This window comes from Phyllostomus hastatus, unplaced genomic scaffold (genome assembly GCF_019186645.2).
Source record: "Phyllostomus hastatus isolate PE091 unplaced genomic scaffold, TTU_PhHast_1.1 phas_scaffold_501, whole genome shotgun sequence".
Lineage (NCBI taxonomy): Eukaryota > Metazoa > Chordata > Mammalia > Chiroptera > Phyllostomidae > Phyllostomus > Phyllostomus hastatus.
This window is the reverse complement of record NW_025334033.1, coordinates 66,622,551-66,646,851: the sequence shown is the minus strand read 5'-3', so window position 1 is coordinate 66,646,851 and position 24,301 is coordinate 66,622,551. Positions and strand designations below refer to the sequence as shown.

Below are 24,301 nucleotides of genomic sequence, written 5' to 3'. Positions count from 1 at the left end.
TAATTCCGCACGAGGAATGAACGCTAGAAGGCCGTGTGGGTGACGGAACTCCGGGGGGGTGGCGTCCTGCCCCGCGGCCTGGTGTCTGCCAAGGCAGAGGAAGTACGGGACGTTCGATTCTGCAGGTGTGAAGAGCCAAGGGTAATTTTTACAGGATTTTCCCTTTCACCGAATAGTCTCAAAGGTTTAATAATAGAAAGTTATCCTGCATTGCAGCCCTGTGTTTTTATGCACAGCAGAGGCACTAGAAGTTAGGATTTCTGTGATGAAACAGGCGCGAGTGCACGTCCCTTGGCACAACGGCTTGGCGGCAGGACGTCTGCCGCTCGGCCCAAAGCACCACAGGTAACCGCACTCGGGGGCTGGCCACCGCAAACCTGCGTGCTGAGCGGCTCACCCCTCACCGTAGTCATAGACGCAATGCTGGGCATTTGGGGGTTTAGGAAAAGCAGCATCTGATTTGGGTTTAGTAAGCAGGATCCTGGCTGGCTGTGGTTTTTAATCCCAAGTTCACTGAGAAACAACAGTGCCACCTGCTGACATCGGAGGGAGCAGCGACCGCTTGCTTTGTGAGAGCACATGGCGGGGTGCCCGGGGCGCAAGCACAGGGCGCGTGCGCGGGACAGATACAAAGGGGAGGCGCGGAGCCTACACGCTCCGAGTCAACACTCTGGAGGATGGGACAGCTGGAAGTGAACTATATTAACTACCTTCTTGTTTTCCTCCCTAATGCTCACTTGCATGAAAAACAAACACCTAATTGGGTAAGCTGTCGATTACTAGTAGGCTGCTGCTACTGGCATAAAGTAACCAGAAAGAAATCTTTTCTAAATGTAACCACAGGAGAGTCTTCTGCAGATCTTCACTTAGACCCGCACCTCACAAACTTCAGGGCGAACCAATCGCATCACTTAAAAAACAAAAGACGACAAAGTCACTCAAAAGAAACCAGCCAACTGTGGAATTGTGCTGCTGTTGTTTTTTATTGTGTTTTCAATGGAGAAATACATCATCTGTTTACAAAATAGCTCTTGAAAAATACAAGGAGTACAGATACTATAAAACAAAGCAAACTCCAGTCATGGGACACTACATACATCATGCGAAAGCAACAGTCTGATCTCCAGGTTATGAAAACTAGAATTAAAAAGTCACTACACAGAAAAGGTCCAAGTCTCCAGCTTGGCAAAACTTGGGTGCAGTTACATGAAACGTTTAATAAACTGAATTTTTCCCCAATGTGTAAACAAAATGACAAGACTAAATCTGCGTCTGGCAATTTCAATCTAACTCGGAAGCTACACAAAACACGCAGACACCTTGTACACTTCACCTGTTAGTATGACCGTTTCTTCGAGGTGCTGGGAGGAAGGGCAAGGCGGCTGTGCAGCGCGGAGACGTGGGGAGGAGAGGTGCCGTACACTGGACGTTACGAAGTGTGGTGAAAAGAAAGCCTCAAGGAATGCATAGCCTAAGGGGGGGGACTACACTGCAACTGTGGCAAATGAGTTCGGAAGGGCCGGGGCGGAGTCTAAGGAACTGCAGGCGGACGTGGCAATGCGCGCGGGACAGAAAGGAGGGGCAGAGGGTTCGCGGGGCACGCGCGTCGGAAGGACCAGTGGGGTTTGCTCTGTCCAGATGGAGAGGGAGCCCATCAACATCTGGCACCCCTCAGAGTTCGTGAAGATGGAGGTTCTGCTGCTTCATTCTGAGGAGCTATTTTCTTTAAAGAAAAGAGTTCCTAATCCGTTGACAAGATAAAGCAAAATGGAAAAGGAGTAGAGAGAGCTGACTGGATGTCAAGTGCTTGCTGGAAATGGTTTTTTAAATGTTTCTACACATAAAGTTTACTGACAAATTTTGGTCAACCATTTAAAAGTAAAAGTTCGTTTAAAATTCTTGGAGAAAATGCCTTTTTGCCCACATTTTTAAAACTGAAAAATCTACTTTGCTACCGCGGCCAGTTCTGTGGAGTGTACGAACTTCCCCCCACGCAGAGACCCCGCGGCCGCCCCAGAGACGGCAGGTTCGGTCGCCTCAGGCCTCAGCCACGGGCAGACACCGAGGGGCGCGCCGTGCGGCCACGGGGCCGCGGGCTCCACAGCACGGCTTAAGAAAACACTGACATTTTGTTCCGGGTGAAGCCCCCTACCTTGTGCACACAAGCAGAAAGGGAAAAGGAAGAGCAAGGGGGAGGGAGCAAAAAGTTTTGTTTCAAAGACAACAGATCGAAGGCAAAAGAACACAGAGCTTTAACAAGCTCAAAAGAAAAATGTTTGCTGGCTGATCGCTGATTTATATGCACTCTAAACAATTCTATAAATAAAACCCATATATCATTTCTTAATCATGACCCCATCAAACCAAGAGTTCCCTAATTATTCTCTCGATGTTGAATATATACCCTAGAGCTGACGGCTCACGTCCAAGGGCGACAGCGGCCCCCCAGGGCCTGAGCTGGGCGGACTCTGAGCCCTTCTCTGAAGTACGGCAGTGCACCTGCGCAATGGTGTCCGATCTGAAGACTAAAGGGAAAGGGAATTCTTCGAGAAAAAATGAAACTCCATCAGGCTGAAAATCTAAAATTAGTTCTACTTTCTAATTAAAAAAAAAAAAAAAACATAAAAGTGCATCATCAGAGTAAGGAGTTCTTATGCCAGTTTATATTGCAAATTTTTCAAACAATGCATCAAACATAAACCTGATCCAGATGTCGATTATGGATACAAATAGAGCTTGAGGTTTTTTGTTTTTTTTTTTGCTTTTTTTTTTAAAGGCAGTAATTTTTTTGAAATAGTTAATGCAACTGTTGCTAACACAATAAGAAGAGTACTCCTGGCTTCACATACTAACCTGGACTTCCGATCAAGTGCTGGGCAGCCCAGTGAGGGAGGCCACCACAACCCTACGTCCGTTTGCAGTCACGCCTAGTCTCGGGCCCTCCGTGCTCCGTGCTCAGCATTTGAAGACAACAGGTGGCGTTGGCAGATACTGTGTATGGACCCCTGAGGTGGTTTTTACCGATTCAATCTCAGTTTTATTGAATTCTTGATAACAGGAATAGGGTTTGCAGGGAGAGCAGGGAGATCAGAAAGGTCTGTACTGGATGTTTTCTGAGAACAAAAGCAAAGAACACAACACTGTTCAAAGCGCTGTAACCCAACGATGAGACTTACTTCCCCACTGCTTTAGTCCTAAGAACGGGATGGGACCTTACCATGGGAAGTATTAAAAATGTGAAGAAAAATGTGATAAAATGATGTCAAAATGGAGTGCAAATAAATATGATGTGCTACAAGATTATTTCGTCTACACTTGTAGAAACATTTTAGCAATACACAGAAAACTGGCAAGTGATTTCAAATATAGCCCTTACAAACCCACTTCTCTGAGAGTCACCTATCGTGTGATTACTAAGTTCATTTAAACTATCTTTACTGGCAAGAACACCAGCTGCTGTCATCCTGACTGGTACTGGAGCACCCCCCTGTGGGGGAATACTTCAAGTTCACCTTCCACACAGGAGCAGCAGTGACCAGTCAATTTATTATTTTCTGACCCTGTAAATTATAAAATTAAATCTATACAACTTGGCGATAATTTAATTATCCTAAATTTCAGGGAAGTTTCATGTTAAAAGTAAATTAAATCACAAGGCTTCCTTAACGTTCCAGAACATAGAGGTGAATTTTCAAACGTCTGTTACGGGAAATCCCAGAAACACATAAAGGCAGCGAGCCTCGCATGACAGTTCCCGTGCGCTCACTGCCCCGCTCCGCCAACTGCCGCACCAAAGCCAACCCACTGTCCTCCCACCTGCGCGCCCGGGCCATTCTGAAGCAAATCCCAGAGATCCTATCATTTCGTCTGTAAGTATTCCAAGTTTAACTTAAAACAATGAGGATTTTTTGTTAGACACAGCCACAACATTTTTTACCCCTTCCCTAAGAAAAAACATTCCCCTTATAGCACCAAAAATACAGGGATGTATTTTTAAAAACCAACATAATCACTTTCATAATGGGGTGATTTCCCTGTCGATGGCTCTAGGAATCTTTTCATTCTACTTCCTCATAAAAACAGCTAAAAGGTGAGCACCCATGGGTGCCAGTCACTAGAGGGATGCACTGGGGAAGGGCCCTGTGGAGAGTGACGTGGCAAATGATAAGACGTGCCGTCACCAGGCAGGACAGCTGAAGTTCGCTGGACGGGGCTGTCCGCGCAGTGAGGTCAGGTGTGGCACTTCTCAATGTCGTTTGGTCACTCCCCCAAACATGCTTTCGCTAGGTAAAGGTCATAGGAACAGAGGACACTCCAGAATAGTGAACACAGTACTTAGAGTGTCTTTAGGGACTGTGGCACAGGTAACAGCCAGCAAAAACACAGTTCAGAATGATCACACCGAAACGACTCGGAACCACAAAGCAGCAGAACATCACTGGGTCAGCCCGGCCACAGCTGCAGCGGTTACCTCGGTGCTTCCGTGGGGTTAACCGGTGTCACTTCGAGTCAGAGAAAATATTTACTTTGTGTCAGAGTTTGACCTAGACTTCGAAATACAGTCGCTTGGAAAGAATTCAAAGAGAAAACATTTCACAAACAAATGAAGTTCACAAATCAGCATAAAAAGATTCCAGGTGCCTACTGTATGCGAGGGACTATCAGGAGTAGAATTTCTAGGTCAAGTGAGAAAATTATTTTAAACAACTATAGGTTACAATAAATCAGTAACTTAAGATCAGAAGTAAGAAACACTTTAAAAATATAAAGATCCATTAGCCTCAGACAATCTGCACGGAGCGGTTTTCGGCTGTCGTCATCACAGTCCCCTCTGACCTGCCACCGAGGCCCTCCGTGAGCCCTGCGCGCGGCGACTCGGAGGGCGTGCACGACGGGCAAAGGTCAGTGTGTGAGGGGCCGACTCAGCCGTCTTGACGGCGCAAACAACAACAACAAAAAGGCTCCTCTTACCATGTGCTTTATGAACCACGACAAGCACATTTTTAAGCCAGCAAGTAATTACGTTAATTCATCATACCACACTATCTTCACTTTTATAAAACTCTCCCTGCTCTTTGCGCTCAGTACCTGAGAGGCCAGCAGAGAAGCCGCTGTCTGCCCAGCTTCCGATGGGGCTGCACTTGTCTCTGTATCGAGTTGTTCCTGTGAGACAAAGACGGGGAAAGAGACTTAAAAACTAAAAAAAGCAACTGGGTTTGGTGGCTAATAAAGAATACATATTAGAAAACGGAAAGGATTAAGGAAAAGACTCAACTGTAGCACAAAATCATCTAGTAAGCCTTGTTGTAGGTTAGTACCCATTTCATACACACATAAATTTCTATTTGTCTACTTAAATCTTTCAAAGCATGGTCAAAATATCTCAACTTCCCAACCAGCTCCAATTGGACACTTTAAGCAAACAATAATTAAAGACACACACACAGGCACATTATGAAACGTTGCCCAGACAATAATGAACAAAATATAAACCCAAGCTCTTAGCTACGTGAAAGAAACAAAGCCTATTCAGTATTATTAAATAAAATCACCAAAGCACCGAATGGCTCCCGTGCCTTCAATCTGAGGTGGAAAGGCGCTACACCCCTCTTTCCCTTTGGTCTCTCCGCCCCTCCTCCACAACCAGCACTCTCATTCTACTCTACGTTTCATCAGGAAATGCAGGCCGAGTGAACCGTGCCATCCCACTTTTTAGAAGCAGTGCACAAAAAAACACACAACACACACATACTTATACACAAATGAAAATAAACATAAAAATGTGTATTTCTAGAAAAAATATACATACAGTAAGATACCAACTTTCTCCCCTGAAAATGGAAAGCGTAAAGCAGGGTGTAGGGAGTGGAAATGAGGAAGCGCAGTGTCTCTGCAGCACAGCCCGGCAGTGCACACCGATTTTTAAAAGGAAGCGTACTATTTGCCTCAGTAATTCCTCTTTAATTAATTTTTCCTAATAAACATAAATGGATGGCAGGTATTTAGCTACAGTTAATACTACAGTGGGAAAGAGCAACTTCCTTTTTTAACAGAAGCAATCTCTAACAATAGGAGACTCATGCAAAAAATGGTAATTGCTTTAAGACAGCATTCTATGCAGCCATTAGTAATATTTTCTAGATATAAAATAACAATTTTTTTTCTTGATTTACAGAAAGAATAAACATTTGAAAGCAAAAATCACTGGCAGTGTACACAAAATCAATAAAGATATCAAAACAATACGTGCTAAAATAGTAATCAGTTATCCAGATTCCCAGTATCCATGGGAATCTGGATAATTTGGGGGAAGAAAGGTAAATTAAAAGCCTTTACGGGCCCTGGCTGGTGTAGCTCAGTGGACTGAGCGCGGGCTGCGAACCAAAGTGTCGCAGGTTCAATTCCCAGTCAGGGTACATGCCTGGGTTGCAGGCCACGGCCCCCAGCAACCACACATTGATGTTTCTCTCTCTCTTTCTCCCTCCCTTCCCTCTCTAAAAATAAATAAATAAAAATAAAATCTTAAAAAAAAAAAAAAGCCTTTACTTAGTACAGGTCAGTTTCTGGAGGAAAAAGATGTTCCAAGTCTAACCGAGTTCCCATCCTACCTGCTTTGTTCCAAGCCCCATGCACCTCAGCTTTTAGCCAGAACCTTCTGCCAAAACCAGTGCTCCGAACACTCCACACTCTCATCCCAGCAGCGAGGTGAGCTTGTCGTGGACGGCCCTAAACTCCACCTGTCCTTCAAGGACCACCTCAAATTCGATGTCTTCCTTTTCCGAAGCCCTACACCATTTTCTGCAGTCAGAAAGTAACATCCACCTCCTCTCGCCTCTCACCCCCACCACCCTCAACTGCGTTTGTTTTCTTTGATAATGAAATGAGATGCCTCTGCCTCTTCTGCACTTAACTGTACATTCTTCAAAGGTATGGGGCCTCGTGCACGCGCCACTCTATCCCATTAGGTGCCAACAGACTGTAGTGCATCTAGGAGGGCCTCCAACATTTTGAGGAATTCAATTTCGGCGTAATAAATTAACATTAAAAAGGGACAAACACTTCTCTGAAAACAATAATGAACATAAGCTACTGAACAAAAGACAGTACAATACTCAAGAGACATTCCTATCACACCTTCTGTCCTCTTAACCGTGTATGTATTCCAAGGCTAAATGCAGTGTACCTTTGTTTCTGTTTTATCATGTCCACTCAAAGCAGGACAGTTAGCATCTTCACCTGTTTCATCCTGTTGTTTAAAAAAAAAAGCTTTATTCTCTAAAACAAAAAATTTAGATTACTTGCCAATCAATGCTTTAACTTATATAAATTTTTTAAAATTATGAAATAATTTAACCTGTAGGATCAAGTATGATCTTAAAATAGATTACTCAGTCACTTAATTTTTTTCATATTAACAAGTTTAAATAGTATATTGTTAGTATCTGCCCAAATTAAAAAGAACATGACGAAAACTTGATCGTCACCACCTAAAGTACATCCCCTTAAACCTGTAAGCTCATAAAATATTTTTTGTAAGAAAGAGAAAAAAAAGGAGTTCCTTGATTAAACAATTTAGACTTGAAATACTATCGCCTGCATTCAGGGAGATTCATTCATATCCCTTTCTCTCTCTCACACACACACTCTCACACACACACACACACACACACACAAACGCGATTCTATTTAAAAAAAAAAAAAAAAAACCCACACATCCCTTTAACTTTCCCAAAGTTAATTAACCACAGAATGCCCCTGCATAGTAAGACCTATTAAAATCCTGAATACAACATTTCAGAAATGTTCTCTGCAGGTCTTAATTTTTTAAATTTATTATAATTTTATTCAAAACAACTCATTTTTGATAAAGAAGAAAAACAGGAAAAGCAAAAAATGGCTGTACTTTCTTATTCCTGCAGTGACTTGTTAATAAATATCACTTTAAGAAAAATAATTTTGACACTAATTTCTCTGCTTTATTTACTAGGCAGAACTAGAATTTAATTTTAAATGTGGCTCTTAAATAAGACATAGAAACCACAGGCTACCTTACAAAGTAAGAGATTATTAATTGCAATATCAAGCAGTTCCAATAATAAGAACCTAATTTGTATCCTGCAAACATATAAACTTAAGAAATATGTGGTAATTAAAATCACTACCGGGTAAATATTTTCTTTAAAAAATTTTTTTTATTGGTTTTAGATGGCGGTAGGGGGAGAGAACGAGAGAGACATTGATTTGTTGTTCTACTTATTCATGCCTTCACTAGTCAACTCTCATATGTGCCCTGACTGGGGACCGACCCCACAACCTTGGTGTATGGGGATGACACTTCAACCAACTAAGCTACCCGGCCAGGACCAACTACTGGGCAAATTTCAATTCTGACTGGCTATATGACATTATGAAATTATTGTTAATGTTGATAAATATACACACGCACATGAAATATATGGTAATAATACCTGTAATTCTTTTTATTAGTCCTTGTTTTTTAGAAGTACTTACTGTTGAAATGATATGCCTGAGGTCTGCTTGGTAACAATGAGGAGGGGAGTAGGTATGTAGAGGAAAGGCTGGCAGTGAGCTGTTAATTGCTAAGTGATATAAGCATCATTATAATCTTGTATGTTTGAAATTTTCCGTAAGTTTTACAAATATGTGTGTATATGTATGTATGTATCTATGTACCTAAATATATATATCACCCTGGCCAATAGCTCAGTGGGTTCCCAGTCAAGACACGCACAGGAATCAACCAAAAAATGCATCCGTAAGTGCAACAACACCGAGGCTTGTCTGCTCTCTCTTCCTCACTGAAAATACACATAGCTAAAAGATAAACATGGCATCATTTAGTTTAAAAAATATGTAGGGTAAATTCTTCTATTTTTATTTTATATTCCTAGCATTTATATACATTTGAAGAGCAGAACCAAACTACCTGATAATATATAAACCCTCCTACCTATACACATGTTAGTGTATTATTGAGTAGTACCATGTTTCTTTCTCATTTGCTAAAATTTCTAATACCAAGTACTTGCTAACAGAGAATAAAAGGCTCCAGTTTAGGAGGGCTTCAAAATGAGGCTACTTAGGATATTTATAACAATCTTCTTCCAATTTAGCACTATGATTTAGGCTGGGTTCTAATCCTATCTCTGAGTTCCCTTAGCTTTATAAATGAAAAGCCAAGAACCTCAAGTTTCTCTGCTAAGGAATCAGATTGCTGAAGAGATAACCAAGATCCTAAGATCCCTTCTCTATCTTAAAATCCCCTTGTTATTAGTCAACCCCACAGAACTACCACAAACAAAACCCAGACTGAGAGACTATACGGAACAGACAACTGGAAGAAAAACGGGGAGAAACCTATACTCTTATAGGGTACTTAAAGACTAGGCAATCAACTGCTAAATAGGGATCTTATTTAGTTACAGATGTGAGTAAAGACTTTTTAAAAAATCAGTGACACAATCAGGGGTATTTGGGCATGGACCAGATATTTGACATTAATGAACTGTTGATTTGTGTCTAAGTGGGTTACATTTACTTTGTTTACACTTTCTTTTTTATAACTGTTATATTTTAGATAGGAGATTTGAAAATTACTAATATGACATCTGGATTTTGCATCTAAATAATCCAAGTACAGGAAGAAATGGAAAGGCTGAAAAGAATTAAGGGCGTAGGGACTGGCCGAGTTCACTACACATGAAGCTGCATGATCAGTACACGAGTACAGGAAGTGGTTCTCTTTACCTCTGTGTCTACTTAAAATTTTCCATACTAAACTTAAAAAGTTTATATTCCTACTGCTTCTCTAAATTAGACAGAGAACATGAGTGTTTTCTACCAAGGTAAGAGCAAATAAAATTACAAATGCTGTGCTAGTACACATTTAGTTAGAGCTTATAGAGAATCATCAAGAAATTAACCAATTAAGAAAACAGAATGAGCCCTGGCTGGTGTGGTTCAGTGGATTGAGTGCTGGCCTGCAAACCAAAGGACTGACGGTTCGATTCCCAGTCAGGGCACATACTTGGGGTAGCGGGCCATGTCCCCAGTTTGGGGCATGTGAGAGGCCAGCACACACTGGTGTTTCTCTCCCTTTTTCTCCCTCCCTTCCCCTCTAAACATAAATAAATAAAATCTCTGGGGGAAAAAAAAGAAAGAAAACAGAATGATAGGCATCTAGAGTTATACTTACATATACTTTACTAGGGTAAAAAGAAACGTGAATTCTGAAATGCTCTGACAACTCTGAACAAGAATCCACAGACAAAATGTGCAATTACACCCAAACCAGTATATTTTTAGGCTGATGCCAACACATTCCAGGAGCACTGGGGCTTTTAACAAAAGATGCCTCAACACTCCGGGTAGCTGTCTCCCCACAATGCCCTGCCCCCAAAAGATCTGAGTCTAGTATTTGGAGGACGGTGGGAAGCAAATGACTGAGGAAGGGAGGGACTGAGCTAATCCCCTTTCGGTGTTGTTTCTTCAGAAAAAAATTTAAGTTTCACACAGAAATATTAATAAACAAAGTTATTTCCTTATTGTGTAAAAAAAAATTCCCAAGTCTACCTCCTAGAGTACGTCTGATTCAGTGTGGAAAAGGCCCTAGAATCTGTATTAAGAGGTGGGGGTGGGACGTGAAAAAGTTGCTCTGATGTACACCCAGGGTTCAAAATCACTGCCTCTAGAGAGATAATTAGAACACATATTTTAAAATGAACTGTGATCATTTTTCATTCACCCTCAGCATCGTAAGAATGACAAAATTCACCAAATTATTCATCCTTCATTAATAGTGACTACTTCCTAAAACAAAAAACTTCAGAACCTAGGGAACAGAATATTTAAAAATTAGAGACAATAATTTTTCACCATTACAGACCAAACACTCCATGAGAAAGGTATTTTCCCACATTATAAAAACACTTTTGTTATAATGAGTTAAGTTCCTGAACAACCAATTACCAGCCAAAAATCACCACAAAATTGGTGTTCTGAACTGTCTGTCACCCCCGTGGCAGTGGGGAGCCTCGCTGGCAGGAAAACTGGAGGGTGGCCCCGGGGGCTGGTGCAACTGTGTACCAAGGCTACGTCTGTTCTACGACCCACACTAAAACCAGTGTACACTTGTACTGGTTTTCTCAAAACTGTTTGCGACTTTGATAAGATCAACCACCCACTACGCGATGTTGAAGTATTGCTCGAAAATCTCCTAAAGGGTTAGAGAAAATAATCACTCAAGTCCCCAAACTAATCTGACTGTGCAGCCTGGTCCGCCGTCCTGTGAGAATCCCCCGAGAACCACTCGTCCTCACTGCGGAGACGGCAAACCGCCATCTGGGTCTCAGAGACAAAAAAAAAACGTGTCCAAGGGCCACTGAGGTGCCAGCGGGCACACTACACGGTGAGGAGGGACACTAACGGGGACGTCCCGTACTCGAGTCCGCGCCATGCTGTGCTCCGGTCTGGGTGGACGGCCCACCCGGCGAGGAGGCCCGAGCGCAGAGGAGCTGGGGCACCCCTGGGGGTTCCCTAAGAGCTTCCTCCTTGGGGCTTCTCAATTCTGCTCACAAAGGTTTCCTTTCACTGCATGTTAAAACAGGCAACTGTATTCCCACGGGAACCGAACACACAGATACCTCTTCTGTTCTGGTTTTCTTGGGACTCTCTTCTTTGTGAGGCGAGGATCTCCTTTTGACTCCCACCACGGGCGTCGGCATTTTGGTGGCTGCGTTCCCCGAGGGCCGAGACGGGTTCACCAGGCGCGTGGAAGACACGACTCTGGAGGCCGCAGACTTGGGAGGCGACGCAGCGGCCGGCTGGGCGGCGGTCTGCGGCAGGCTCTCACTCGGTGCCCCTGCGCGGGAAGCAGCCGTCAGTCCGCACGAACCACACTGTGCCGGCACCCCTCGCGAGTACAGCTCCGTGTCTCTGAGTGGGGCTGCACGGGCCATTTTACGTGCAAATGCTAAAACGGCCTTTAAGAACGGAATTCAAACCACTTGACCAAAAAGGCATCTTCCCAGGCGAAGCCTGAAGCCCCACGCGCTGTGAGTCCCCCCCGCAAACCTGTCAAAACGATCTCCTTGCCCCCTGAGCTTTCGCCGGAACTCGCTTGTGGCACGGAAACTTCAGTAGCCTGTATGTTGGTCACGGATGCTGCCGTGACAGCTGGCGCAGGGCTGTTTCTGCTATTAAAGAAAAAAAGTTAAAAGTCAACAGAGAAGTATAAAACTCAATCGCAACACTTAGGTAAAGCTACTTTCTGAAGGAAGTGATCGCTGAGGCCTCCTTCCCGCACAGGCACATCAGCAGCTGACTGTGCCCGGCAGGACGCGACCCCAGCCACACGCACACCGACACCAGCGCGGCGCTGTCCCACAGAGCGCCCGGTGCCAGCCCTTCCCTGCAACGGCCCACCGGGAGTCACCCCACAGATGAGACAGTGCCCGACACCGAGGACCTGGTTTCACTGAACATTCATTACACTGCAAGTGCCACATGTAGCTAGGGACTACTGTATTAAGAACAGATTTTTAAGAACTGTTCTGCCTGATTTGAGGTAAAAAAAGAATCCTATCAAAAAGTATAAACAAGAAAGCCATCCGAGAAACAGAAGTGTTCCTGTGCCCCAAACCTAAGCGTCCGGAGACCCTGAAAGCCCACCCAGAGGCCGGGGGAGCGGCAGACCCCCCAAGCCCAACCCCTCCCTGTGTTTTGGATCCCACTCGCTCCTGCCATCTTGAGAAACGCCGATCATTCTCCCTCACTCTCCTGCCTCTTCAACTTTTCTATTTTAAGTAAATCCAGTACATGAGCACTTAAATAATCTCATTTTAATTACCTCCTGGAAAAAGAAAACAAACACACAAAAGAAAGGCCTCTGTTGCTCCTCTCCCTCAGCTACAGCTCTCTCCCTGCAACTGTGGAACGACGGCGTCATGACAAGCCGGGCACCGCCGGGGCAGTTACAGGTTTTTGGTGCCTAGGGGACACTCACAGAAGAGCCAGCGAGCATTCGGCTCATTAGGGCGTTGGAGCTAACTGGCACAGCAGCCCTGGGATAATGTCGTTTCACTCAACGGCATGTCATTCCACTGTAACACGGATGAGAGAGAAAAGCAGACCCCGCTGGGAGCAGCGTCTACGTGCAGTTCTGCACATCCTGCCTGTGTCTGCGCCGGGTTTCTCCGGGTGCCCGGGGTCCCCCCACATCTCGCAGATGTGCATGTGGGGTGAACTGCTGTGTCTCGAGTGTCGCAGTCCGAGTGAGTGGTGCGTGTGTGAGGGGCACTGTTACGGAAGAGCACCCTGTCCAGGGGTGGGTCCCACCTGGCATCCTAAGCTGCCGGGATAAGCTCCAGCCACCCGCACCCTGAACTGGAATCAGCAGGTTAGAAAACTCATGATCTCCTCGTTTTTATTAATCTTTCTTAAATGTATGTATAGCTCACCTTTATTTCAATGTTTAATGTTAGAACTGTTTGGGGATGTTTTTGAGACCAGAAACACGCCGTAGGAACTTGTGTTTGTGTCAATCAGCCTACGATAAAACTGATTTTGTTCTATGTCAAAGTCGCGGTTTCTAAGAACCTATCAACAATGTTAAGTGAGAATTTACTGCACATGAAAGTGGCCGAAGTCAACAGAGCAGGTGACAGCACAACCCCAAGGAAATGACAGAGATGGAGGAAAGGCCTGAGGAGTGAGCCCCCAAGGGCACCGGCATCTCACGATTACGCAGAAAAGGGGAGCTAACCAGGGCCACCGACGCGGGGGAAACCCTGGAGGAGCTAGCAAAGCGGTCAGTACATGATAAATTTGAAACCCAGAAGTCTTCACTTCTAATATTAAAACTGCTGAAATTACTTAGTCCATACACCTATTTTACACATATATTTACAGTTGGGAGTCCATGAAAGTTTTTTATTATTTATTGTTGTATTATTCCTGCGTATTACAACTGTAAACCTGCTTTTGCCCACCCTAGTATGTTGCATAAATTCAAAGTACACAAAAGCTTTTATACAAAGCCTTAAATTCTTATTAAAATTTCTGCTTTTACACTAAAAAGAAGTTAAAAATAAAAACCTGAAGTTAACACTACAAGTGGGGAATTGCTCTGAAACTGGAGACTTGGGTGCCGTGTTCATGCCTGAAGCCTTCAGATTATGCATCGTCAGCCCGAAGACACCCGCCCACCCGAGTCCAAGACGAGAGAACCGGACCTATCTGCGGCGCCTCGGCACTCTCCGCTTCAAGCTCACCCAAGGGGCCAAGGGTAAAAGTATTACCCTTGCCATTGGTAATACTTTTAACAATCCAATTTTTAAAACTGCTTTTTAAAAATTGAAATATAACATGCATTTATAAATGTGCTCAAATTTAAAGTGTCAACTCATTTTACAAACAAGAGATCAGTATAATCATCACAGTTTTAAAACATGGGCAGAACCCCAGAAGTCCACCATAACAGCTCCCTGTAAACATAGTTGGATATCCATTTAAAAAGGTCTGCAGCGATATACTATAAAGATTTAAAGAAATCAGATATAAATATGACCTTGGCCTTTTGTGTTCTAAATTTTGTTACCACAGCCATTATGTATTTCTTTTGAAATAAAAACACTTAGCTGTTTTGAGTGTTTTTAGAGACATTTAATTCTTCAGAAAAGCTTCCCCTAACATAAGCCAGCCTAGGTAGATCTTCATTTTTCTTTAGAAGATCCCTAGCACTTCATAGGTGTGTTCTCCTGCGACACAGGTATGAGCAGCTCTAGGGCAGAGAGGTAACTTTGTCCCTCTCGTCCGTTCCCCTTAGCAACCACACCACTCACTACACACAGGAGGTGTCTCAGCATATACAACTGAAGGGGTCATGGCACTAATATTCATATTCCCATAGACTACAAGCATGATGCAGTAGGACAAAAAAAACTACTCTCCGCAAAACTAAGAGTTAAATGGCCATCTGAAAAATACCACCAGATGAGGTCTCTGGTGAGAGATGGCGGCGAGGTGGTGGGAGCTGAACCCACTTGCTCGTGCACCCGACTGCGACACCCAGCCAGTCCTCTGAAGAACAGCTGACGGAATCCCAGCTTATATGAAGCCCGGAAGCCAAATGCTGCAGAGGACATTTAAAAACAGATGGCAGGGGGACTGCAGAGGCTGACGGGAAGGTCCCAGGGACCTCCACTGCCAGGGGAGCTGTGGAGGAGAGCCGGACCAGCAACTGTAACTTCGCGGCCCCCTCCCCTCCCAGAGCGGGGAGCCAGCCCCACACCAGGAGAGACCTGGATGCTCCAAGCCGCTGCGGGATAAAGACGCAGAGGGAGACACACAGCGGGCGGCGTCCCCGGCTGGGGCACTGGCTGCCGGCTGGGTCAGTAGCAGGAAACATATCACAAGATGAAATGAAAACAGTATCCTAAACAGGTGACCCGGACAACAACGAGAACGTATCTAGTGTGTTCATAAACCCCCGCCGCCCCGCAACCCTGGTCCTCCTTACCCCTGAGAGCTGCCGGAGCTGCTCAGCGGACTGGTCTTCATGGCGCTGGTGGGCGAAGGCACAGACATGCTGTTGTCGCTGTCCATGGACAAGTCGAGGCTGTTCTCACTCAGCGGCGTCAACCGGACGCCTTCCGTTGAATGCTGCAATTGATAAGATATCTGATCAAATACAACCGTTACTTTTATCCAGTGAACATCTTTTACTTAACTGGTGACTGCTACTGAAAAGCGCAAATCTAAATTTGTGACTTTCATTATGAAAATTAGAACTGTTACGCTGACTGTAAAAGGCAAAGATTTGAGAGACACATACTCCTAACTTCTAAGAGGTCTACAATTCAACTACAGTTCTTCTGGGGGAGAAATAAGACAAAGGAATGTTACATTAGACATACACACTGAATGTAACACACAATGCAAATTAAAATGTACATAAAGGCACATGGATCCTATATTTGAGGGCTCAAATACACACACATATCAGAAAAGTCTTTTAATAGTGACATGTTAACAATGAATATCTCTAGCTAGTGGAATTAGAAAAAATTGTTTACAGATTTTTAAATTATTATATAATAAACAGAATTTGTATAATTTCACAAAAAAACCACCGGTAAGCACAACGAGTGCCACGCTGACTTGCAGACAACGAGCGTCCCCAGAGAAGAGGTCTCTGAGCGCTCCTGCTGCCACTCGGGGGTTTAACACGGTGTGTGCAATGGGGTAAAGGAGCCTACAGAAGAGAGTATTTTCTGAAAACTAACCCTCATATCCACACATAAATCCTAATGTTGGCCCTTCTTAAAAAGCATTCAAATATCAGAAAACCAAAACAAAGCTAAAAAACTGTACGTGGTTGTATGGATAGAAGTTGATTTTTAAAGTGACTTAAAGTTTCGATTTCAGCAATCAGTGCTATTATAATATCAAATTTATGTCTTCAGCGTCTTTTTTCTTTCCTCGATCCTTTCAGCCCCAGTGTTCACTTACCTACAGAAACATTCTGATGGAAGTATTTGCACTGTTGACAAAAACTCCTACCTGGTGCGCGCACACATGTGTGCTCCACAGAGACACCGCTTGTGCACGTAACAAACACACGCAGATCCAGTGAGGGATGGGGAGGTCTGGCTGACAGCAGAGCAGGAGGGCATAACGCCGCGTGCTCTGAGCTCCGCCGTGACACCAATTTCCTAATGTTCTAATGAGCCTCTTTCCCATCCAAAAAAAAAATGCTACCAATCTCACGCTCCCCCAGACAAGGATCTGTTCAGTAAATTACATTCAATTCTAAATAGTTACCTGCGTGCCCAGGTAATCAAACACCTGTGAGGTAACAGGGCGCTTGTTAGGGAGGACGTGTAAACCTGGAAGCTTTACCTGGCTGGACTGAACAGAAAACAGCATTAAGCTGCTTTGCCTCAGTGTCTAGGTCTACATGTCCGTGTCCCTATCAGCACGAGAGACTTCCATGCTAAGAAATCATAAATATTCTATCACAGCTTTCTGGTCAGATAAATAAAGACAGGACATACCACGGAGAGAAACACACATATACTTTACACTGAGACCAAGATCCAATTCACACCTCATACCACCTGACCTTGGGCAAGTTTTTTAACCACCCTGTTTCTTCCATAGCACAGACAATACCTATGGGTTTGCCGTATCATTAATAAAAAAAAAAAAACAACAAAAAAACCCTTGTACTTTGTGCTTTGTAAAAAGCAGTTAATAAAAGGAAGCTATTATAAGAATCCAATGAAAAGATTCATGAATGTAAATTTCTAGACAGTTGTTATTTATAGAAAGAAGAAAAGTGCTATTTTATGAGTAGAAAGTTGGAAATAATTTAAATTATGTCAGAGGACAGATTTGATCACTATAGCCACACAAATAAATATTAAGCAGCCATTAGTATTTACAATGTAATTTGCACAGGTAGTTATAACATAGCAAGCACGAAAAAAGGTCGCAAAATGGTTATCATCAAAAACCTTTTTAAAATACCTAACTATATGTGGTTACATATTTGCAAGGAATAGTCTATGTAGAAATAAACTAAAATGTTAAGAGTAGCTATTACTGGGTGATGAGATTATAGTTAAATGTTACTTAATATAATTTTTGGACTAAACAAATTTCTGATCATTAATGCTTCTTTTATATTCTAGAAGACTGTATCTACTTACTACCTTAAGAAACAGAATAAAAATAAAACTTAAACTATATACTAGTTGTTCCAAATATCAATACTGCCATGTAAACAGGAGTTTTAAAAGGTAATCTGAGCCCCGGCTGGTGTGGCAGTGCCAGCCTGCAAACCAAAGGGCCGCTGATTCGATTCCCAGCCAGGGCGCATGCCTGGGTTGCCGGCCAGGTCCCCGGTAGGGGGAGGGGCACATGAGAAGCAAGCACACATTGATGTTAAAAAAAAATAATAATAATAATCTAAATCCAAAGTTCTGGAAAATCTAATTACCTCAGTGTGATAAATAGCTGTTTAACAGAACAGAAAGAGGTTAAGTGTTAAATAACATTATTTACATTTATTTGTGAAAACAAAATGTGCATTCTTGTTATATGTAGTAATTACACAAGTAGGGCTGCTTAAACCCATTAATAATATAATATCAAGGAACAACTAGAAAACAAATACTTGACATTTTAAAAATAAAATTACTTCACAGTAAGTTTTATGTGTTATATATTTTATGACAAAGAATAAAAGAAAAAGAAAGAAAAAAATCATTGCTCAAGAAAGGAACAGTAGAAAGGAACTAGCACTTCCTAGTTATTTAGTTAATTCATGAAGCTGTTAGGTTGAGAAGAAAGTTAAGCTACATACAGGTTTTAATGTGATGTTATTTTTTGTTTTAATTTTTAAAAATTGCATTTTAGACCAAACCACCCTCCCAAAAAAACAAGCAAGTCCCCTGAGTTCAGGAACTAATGATGGTGGTGGTGGTGACGGTGACGACAACAGAAACAAAGGAAGCGTTTACTCCGTGTCAGGTACTAGGCTGCTTAGTCTACACAACCTTTCCCAGGTGTCAACTCATTTCATTCTCACAAAACACCTAGTCAGGCAGATAAAAATTATATGCTGATTTTAGAGATGAGGCAAATTAAGAACATGATGTTTGTTATAAAACTTGCCCAAGTTTCAAAGCTAGGAAACAGCAGAACCTGAAATTGAACCAGAAAGTCTACTCAAAGCCATTGGCCTTGACTGACAGACTTTTGCATTACAATGTATTTGAAGCTTTAGGAAACAGAACATTGTGAAGTTGATGGCCCCTCTGTACTGACTACTTTATTCCTCTTCTCCCAGCTCCAGCCCATCAACCGTTATGATGAGTGTGGTAGTAACTGTTCTCTAATATATGGTGTTATTTCATAATTGCTTTTAAATCATATATTGTTTTATATTTTTTAAGCTGGTAAACTTTATGTAAATATATCGAATAGTACATATTCATCTGTACCTTTTTAACTCACTTTAATATGTAGCTATAGCTCATTTACTTTCACTGCTACATTTAAGTATTCCATTATAGGAATAACTCACCTATTTTTGAAACCACATAAAGTAAGAATGTAATTGTTATCTCTGAACTAAAATCCCACTATGTCCCCTGTAATAAGTCCAAACAAGAAAAAGGCTGTCAGTTATTCAACAGGAAGCACTAACAACAGGACAGAATATAAAACATAACTCCCGTTACCTCTGTTAGTGATCTTTATATTCGGTAACTTTTGAAATTTAAATAAAATACATGTATGATTCTTACCAAAATAAAGTCATTTTCATTTAAAAAGGCATCTAGTTTCCTTGATCTACATAAATACCTAATTTGTTTACTTTTTAAAAGAAAAGAAATGAGATACTTATATGGAATTAAATAGGTAAGAACAAAAGATTTTTAAAAGAATCTAAGTAAATATAAAATAAGGATACATGAAGCATCACCACTAACCTTTCTAAAGTCTGAAGCAAGTATGTGCAAGAAACCTGGCTAGGAACAAGGTTTCATATAATGGAATAGATCCACTTCAAGTTTAAAAATGCTGTGATCTATTTCAAATATGACTAATACACTAAGCCTAAATTTTTGAAGTACTGATAGCCTATATACATAAAATACTGTATTAGTAATGCTTTTGTAAGTACTTTCTAAATTTACCTTTTTCTTTTTCTGAAGCACATGATTAGGTAGTAGTTCATGGAGTTGCTTTCTTTTTACATGCATTGCAGCAATTTTCATGTCCACCTCAAACATCTTGCTGTTTATTGCTTGCCTATAAACTATACAATTAGGAAATTGTTACAAGAAATAGAAACATTTTAATAAAGGCAGTTAAACTCATCCAGGAGATGCTATTCTAAATAGGGCTCCTTTTTACATCAGTACTTCATATATGTAAGGTTATCAGGTGAAAACCTATCTCTACTCTGACAAGTCATTGCCTGAGCGAACTCTAAGTCCCTTCTATTACAAGGCCACAATCATAACGAATAAAAGCACAAAATTTATTAATTCTTCCAATGTAATAACTCAAAGTGATAACTTAAAAGAGTAACTCTTTAAGAAACAGCAAAACTAGAGAAAAAGGGATTCTTAAATCCATATGTCTTTATGCTCCCAGTAAAATTTTAAATTCCATTCTAAGTAACAAATGCAGCAAAACAAAAGTCAAATTTATTTAAATATACCTAAAGATACCTTTTTAAGAATCTGCAAGATAAAATTTTAAGATAATAGCACATTTTCTATTACAGAAATAAGTTACACAGGTCACAGGAATAAGAACAATATACTAAAATAAGTAAATCAAAATAATTTAGTTCCAGAGGGTACCCAAAGTAGAAAAATCCATTCACTCAGACAACAAGGATTTATTGAGTGGCTATACTGTATCACACTGCTCTAAACACAGGAGATATACAGCATGGCACAGAGACCAAAATAACTTCACAGAGTCTACAATCAGAAGGGAAAAATATAACGAACAGAAAAAAAGTTAAGTAAATAAAAGCTATCCTGTGAATGCAGGGGCCAGGGGCAGCAACCTCCCAATAAGTCAAAAATAGGAACATAAATCTAGTCAGCCTTCCACATTCAGTTCCCGTCCACAGGGCTGCCCCTTGAATGTGGGTGTGAACTGTGCGGGTCAACTGGAAAATTCTGCGTATCAATGGACCTCTCGGTGCAAACCTGTGTTGCTCAAGAGTCAACTGTACTTCCTATCAGATATAACAGGTGCTCTGGAAAAAAACAGCAGGGAAGAAGAGCAGCTCCGCCTAGAAATGAAGAGTACAACCAAGTGGAGACTTAAGTGACAGTGAGGAAGTGGCTGACAGTCCTGGTGGAATGGCATTCCATCCAGGAAGAGCAGACACCAAGGACAGAATGTCCCGAGTGGCGAGCATGCCTAGAATGTTTGAGGAACAACCAAAAGGCCACGGGGAAGGAGGAAAAGTAGAGGTCAGTTAAGCCTGCATCTGCAATTCCAAAATCCCAAAAGCTCCCACCCGACATAGAGGCTAGCGCCGAGACTGGCACCAGAACTCATCTGCCAGCAAACCCGGATCTGAACCACCCGTGGCCACTGGCCTCTGCCTGTGCAATGTGACCGACTATCCGACGGTTCCCTGCAGAAATGTCGCTGTCTTTGACTACAAGTGCTGCTCGAGGCCCTGGAGTGGCACTAACTTTATTATTGCCTTTCTGGTCCCAAGACACATGGGTAATAAATTCTGAACTTATAATAAAATATGAAGTCACAATGAGAAGGTCGGATCAGGCAGTCCTGCAAACCGCAGTAAAGACTTGGACTTTTATTCCCAGTGACGTGGATAGTCATTATAGGTTTTAAACAGGCGAGACGTGACTCTGTTTAATGTCAGTTCGGATGCTAACCGAAGGAGCTGATGCAGGGCGAGGGCAGGACAGGGACCCTAAAGCAATAGCAGTAACCCCGACTGAGCAGGGCTAAATGGCCTGGACCAGGCTGACAGCAGTAGAAGTACTGATGAGCAGAAATCTCAATGTATTCTGAAAGCACAGGCAAAACAATTTTTTAATGAATTTTTATCAAGTGCAATAGGTCCTTGAATGATATCGTTTCACAATACTGTGGAGGAGGGGAGAGAATGCTGATTCCTGGCCAGGATCGCTGTCTGTGTGGGGTGTTCATGTTCTCCCGTGTCCGCGTGGGTTTCCTCCCACATCCCAGAGACGCGCAGTTAGGCAAACTGGAGGGTCTGATGGTCCCAGTCTGAGAGAGAGTGGGGGTGTGTGTGACTGCACCCTGCAACAGAAGGGTGTCCTGTCCATGGGGGTCCCACCTGGTGCCCTGAGCTGCCAAGAGGGGCTTTGGCCACCAGTCACATTGAATTGGAATAAGTGGAAATAATTGTCTGACTTGTTTTTATTAATCTTTCTTAAATGTATGGATAGCTCACATTTATTTTAATGTTTAATATTATAAGTGTTTAGGATCTTTATTTAGAAGTTTGGTGATGTTTCTGAGACCAGAACTACGTCACAGAACTGAACTCAGGTTTGTATCAATTAGCCTATGGTTAAAACTGCCTTCTTTATACATCATTTCACTTCAAGTCAGTTTCCGAGAATCTGTCAAGGACCCTGAGGACTCACTATTTGAGAAAAACTAGAGGGAAGAAGCGGTCCAAGTTTTCTAGCTTGAACAGCTACAAGAATATAGTTGCCAAAATCTGAGATCAGAAAGATTTGGAGAAATTGGAAGAGATTGGGGGTAAGAATTTGAGTTCTGAACATGTCATATTTGTTTATTACAAAATCCCCAAAAGTATTCCATTAAAATGTTTCAAGATACAGGACAACAAAATATTGCCTACCCCCAAAACCTGAGAGTTCCTCGAAAATCTTAATGGTTCATTAATACAATCTCTGATAAACAGCTCAGCTGAGATTCAAAGTACGAAACAAACTTTCTAATTCAAGTATCTTTACAGGATTTGTTAGTTCACAAATATTTAAGTTGACATCAGTTTTTACTTTGGGAAAAGACACTTGTGTGGTGTTCAGCAGGTGCAGTGGTCACCCTCCGACTCACAGCCCAGAAAACCTGTGCAGTCCATGCGCGGTCCCAGCAACTAAGGGCTGTCCCTTGCTGTGGACACTTACTACCCTTCAATGCGTTTCTCACAATGAAGGATTCTATCACGTCCTACTTCCATTCCTAAAGATTAAAAACATACTTATCAATCATTTGAACCAAGAACTCAATTCTACATAAAAGCATGAAGTATTTTTGACCTGGGGTTTCTGGGATGCAGCCACCAGGTACGTCCCACAGCTATGGACCCACATCCAGGTGTGACCGCCTGACTGAAATGTGTCTTCCAGGCATCGTATCTATGCATTTGTACACTGAAACACACAGCATTTTCCTTTTCCTTTTCCTTTACATTTAGTGTGTGATGCTGATTTTTTAACAGGTTAAACCATTCTTGTCTCTCCTTCTTCAAATGAAAAACCTGCAATGTTAAATCTGAATCTCCTCAGAAGAAAACTCCTTAACGAGGGCAGGGAAAGAGGACACCCACTAGAACTGTTTAAAGCAGAGGGAAAAGCAGCGATGTGTGAGAGAAAGAGCGGCCCCTGGAAAAGACGCAGGCTATCACCGTGCCCAGGCTCGTTTGCCAGTCCTTCGGAAAGGGGCACCCACACGGCCTTGGCTGCTGCCAACCACGTGCACCACCTGGTCTCGCAACCGCCTGCCGACTGTGTCTCGGGGCACAGGCCACTCCGAAAGGAACCTCTAACCACCCCCCACCCCATGAGCTGACACTTGCATCTACAATTGACAGGACAAACTTCCTGAAAGTCACCAAAAGTTTAGCTTCATAAATTTCTAAGGTTCAAGATTATTAATAAGGTGGTCAGACACAGACTCGGTCTTCTAGATAATCGAACATGCAGGTGGTTTCTAATAAGTCATTGTGGACAAACCAAATTTGAGATGGTTCTACTTAACTTTAGGTCTACCACAAGAGAAAAAAAATCATTTATCTGTAAGATAATACTGAAACTAATTAACCCCCCAAACATTAAGATTATATTTTGATAACTGTTCGCTATTCCCAATTATAAGTTACTACAAATATCACATTATACACGAAGACAAATTCAAACATTTTGATTACCCAAGCAGAGATATACCTGTATCTGTGAAAGACTGAATGTCATAGGTGAGATCAACACTGAGATTTTCAGAGTTTTCGGTTTTTTTAAACACTAACCCAATCACCCACATCGTGCGAAATTCTTCCCTGAAAAGTAAGAAGAGTATTACTATAGTTTATCAAGATTTCATAAAAACAGTTATCAAGGCGAATGACAATCTGAGATATGTGGTAAAACTTGAAATAACTGTATAAGCAAACTAAGTCAAGTTCTATGCCCAAACTCCATCATAACTCAAAGCCCCCCCCCCACACCTGTCCTTTATATTTCTATTAATATAGAAACAATCAGAATACTAGGACAAATATACTTGTATTATCCATTTACTGACAGCCAACTTTCTTAATGATGACCCTAAAGTACTAGACACATTGTAAACAACGAAAAATTATGTCCAAACCAATGAAGGAAAGGGAATTAACATACTGCAGAAAAATGTGAAACGAGAGAGGATATTCTAGACATAAAAATTGAACTAGAACTTTACATTCCTTAAATGTTGAAACTCAGTTGAGAGGGATATA

At 42.2% G+C, this 24,301-nt stretch overlaps 1 protein-coding gene across 4 annotated transcripts in view; it reads right to left on the bottom strand.

Annotated features, from left to right (window-relative positions):
* Window positions 1–964: 964 nt before the first annotated feature.
* The window catches only part of PAPOLA (poly(A) polymerase alpha), a 61,193-nt gene continuing 37,856 nt past the window's right edge, over window positions 965–24,301 (bottom strand). Inside the window, exons 15-22 of one of the 4 annotated variants that reach the window (XM_045823624.1) lie at window positions 23,754–23,863; window positions 19,728–19,849; window positions 15,539–15,681; window positions 12,094–12,215; window positions 11,664–11,881; window positions 7,184–7,246; window positions 5,089–5,163; window positions 965–3,113 (exon numbers count right to left, since the gene is read on the bottom strand). In XM_045823624.1, coding sequence (XP_045679580.1) covers window positions 3,018–3,113; window positions 5,089–5,163; window positions 7,184–7,246; window positions 11,664–11,881; window positions 12,094–12,215; window positions 15,539–15,681; window positions 19,728–19,849; window positions 23,754–23,863 — 949 coding nt within the window. In that variant the 3' untranslated portion in view covers window positions 965–3,017. The remainder of the gene's footprint in view (window positions 3,114–5,088; window positions 5,164–7,183; window positions 7,247–11,663; window positions 11,882–12,093; window positions 12,216–15,538; window positions 15,682–19,727; window positions 19,850–23,753; window positions 23,864–24,301) is intronic. The other 3 variants (XM_045823625.1, XM_045823626.1, XM_045823627.1) reach the window with 3 other exon arrangements.